Source organism: Microtus ochrogaster, unplaced genomic scaffold (assembly GCF_000317375.1).
Source record: "Microtus ochrogaster isolate Prairie Vole_2 unplaced genomic scaffold, MicOch1.0 UNK39, whole genome shotgun sequence".
Lineage (NCBI taxonomy): Eukaryota > Metazoa > Chordata > Mammalia > Rodentia > Cricetidae > Microtus > Microtus ochrogaster.
In genome coordinates this window covers 3,571,535-3,573,664 of record NW_004949137.1, presented here as the reverse complement: position 1 = coordinate 3,573,664, position 2,130 = coordinate 3,571,535, and the positions used below count along the sequence as shown (strand labels likewise).

Here is a 2,130-nt window from a genome sequence, read left to right as displayed (position 1 = left end):
TTGTCACACACATGCAGAGGGCCTAGGTCAGACCCATGTAGGCTCCCGGACTCACAACAGCAAGTCTTATGAGGCCAGCTTACAGTTTCAGAGGTTAGTCCATTATCATCATGGTGAAAACATGGCAGTGTGCAATCAGACATGGTGCTGGAGAGGTAGCTGAGAGTTCTGCATCTGGATCTGCAGGCAACAGGGAGTAAACTGTACCACAGTAGGCACAGCTTGAGAATAGGAGACCTCGAAGCTTGGATCCAGACAGCTTCCTCCAACAAGGCCACACCTCCTAATAGTGCCACTCCCTATGGGCCAAGCTTTCAAACACATGAGGGCCATACCTATTCAAACCACCACCTGGAACTAGCTCTTGTAGACCAGGCTGGCCTCGAACTCACACAGATCTGCCTGCCTCTGCCTCCCAAGTGCTGGGATTAAAGACGTGCACCACCACTGCCAAGCCATTCCTGACAACTTTAAGACTTCATATCACACCATGAAGAACAAACGCTGGGTGAACAGGTCCATGGCTCTGTGCAGTAACCTTTTCTTTATGGATTGTTAGGAAGAGACCAGAGAAATTGGATTTACTAAACATTGGTGTTTTGAGATATGGCTTTTCCATCAGGAGTGCTCTTTTTTCTTACATAATATTCATACCAGTGGGTTGTAGTGTGTATTCCAGGCTATGTTAATCGTATGTAGAGATTATGTCAGGGTTATTGGCAATTCTGCTTGTAAAGTTAATTTTTGCGGCTCAAGCTAGAATTGAGCACTGTGGCCCTTCCTCAGAGTAGGGACCATCAGCTGAGGTTCCCCAGCCACCACAGAGTTTGAGGGCTCCCTCAGGTCACATATTATAGAAGAGCCCCCCGTAGGCACTGAAAACTTTGTAGACTTCCTTTTAGGGTACTTGACAAGAAGAAAAATAAAAATCTGAAAGTGATTAATTAAACTGAGCCCTCAGAAGCTGTCACCACTGAGGTACTGGTGTTTCCAGTATCCACTGGCCTGTCTGGTGGACACACTAGATGCTGTCCAGTTCCAGATCTGGGCTGGAACCAGGACTCTGTACAGGCTGCCTGCACTTTCTAGCATAGTGTTCTTGAGCCCAGTAGGCTGTGCATGTCAAGGTCAGTAGAATCAGGTAAGAACAGCCCTGTGATGGCCCTGCCATGTCCGTGGCTATGTGACCAGTGGGCAGCGGCCACTAGACAGAGGACACTGCTGCTGTTGAGGAAAGTTCCAGAACTCAGTTTTGCCCCTACAACCTTATCAGGGAAGTGACTCTATCAATTTCAGGTCACTAGGTGACAGGGCCACTAGATGGGGCTATCCATGGACACCTGAAGGAAAGATTTACTGCAAGGAGCTGGCCAGGGCAGCTGCAAGGACTGACTAGTCACAAGGGTCTGGAGTACACAGGCAGATGGATGGCATCAGGTGGCCACACCCATGGGACAGGAGCCACACCACTGCCAGGCTGCCATTTTGAGTTCACCCTGATAAAGGGTACAAGTTGCCTTTGACTCACCAGGGAGGTCTGTCCCATAGGCAAGCAGTCTGTTTAGCATTTGTTGGTAGGGGAAGCAATCCATGTCTGCAGATACCTCAAAGTAGCAACAAGAAAGCAGGCTTTTGGGGTCATAGGGAGAAGATGCCCTGCCACATGGATGCTAAGATATGACCATCAGAGAGTCATGTGACTCTTCCTACCTGTTTGATACCCACCTATTTTGTTCTGACCTGGCCCTATTGTTCTATCATTTACAAAGAAGACAGGAGCTAGGCGACAGTCCAGAGCATACTGTGCCTGACGTTCCATTAGGATGTCCTCAAGGACCCACTCTCTCTGGTCCCAGAAGACCTCATGTTCCCTCTCTTATCAGGGCCCTGGTCCATGGCATTCCTGAGTATGGCTGCAGGATAAACTTACAGAAGACAATGGTGAACTTCCCCATGGAGACTGGTACCCTGGACGGTGCAGCTCCCCACCAGCTGCCTGCTCGCTGCCTGTTTCCCTGGTGTGGCTTACTGCTGGACACTCAGACTCTGGAGGTGTTCTGTGACTACACCAGGTAAGCAACCTGGCCACGTTGAGGAGCCATGAGCTCATCGGGGCAGGGGATGCTGTGG

General features: G+C 49.9%; 1 protein-coding gene across 1 annotated transcript in view; it reads left to right on the top strand.

Moving 5' to 3' along the window:
* LOC102000399 (telomerase reverse transcriptase-like) overlaps positions 1–2,130 on the top strand; it is a 13,719-nt gene that overhangs the window by 5,294 nt on the left and 6,295 nt on the right. The window contains exon 4 of the mRNA XM_026790051.1: positions 1,884–2,072. Coding sequence (XP_026645852.1) covers positions 1,884–2,072 — 189 coding nt within the window. The remainder of the gene's footprint in view (positions 1–1,883; positions 2,073–2,130) is intronic.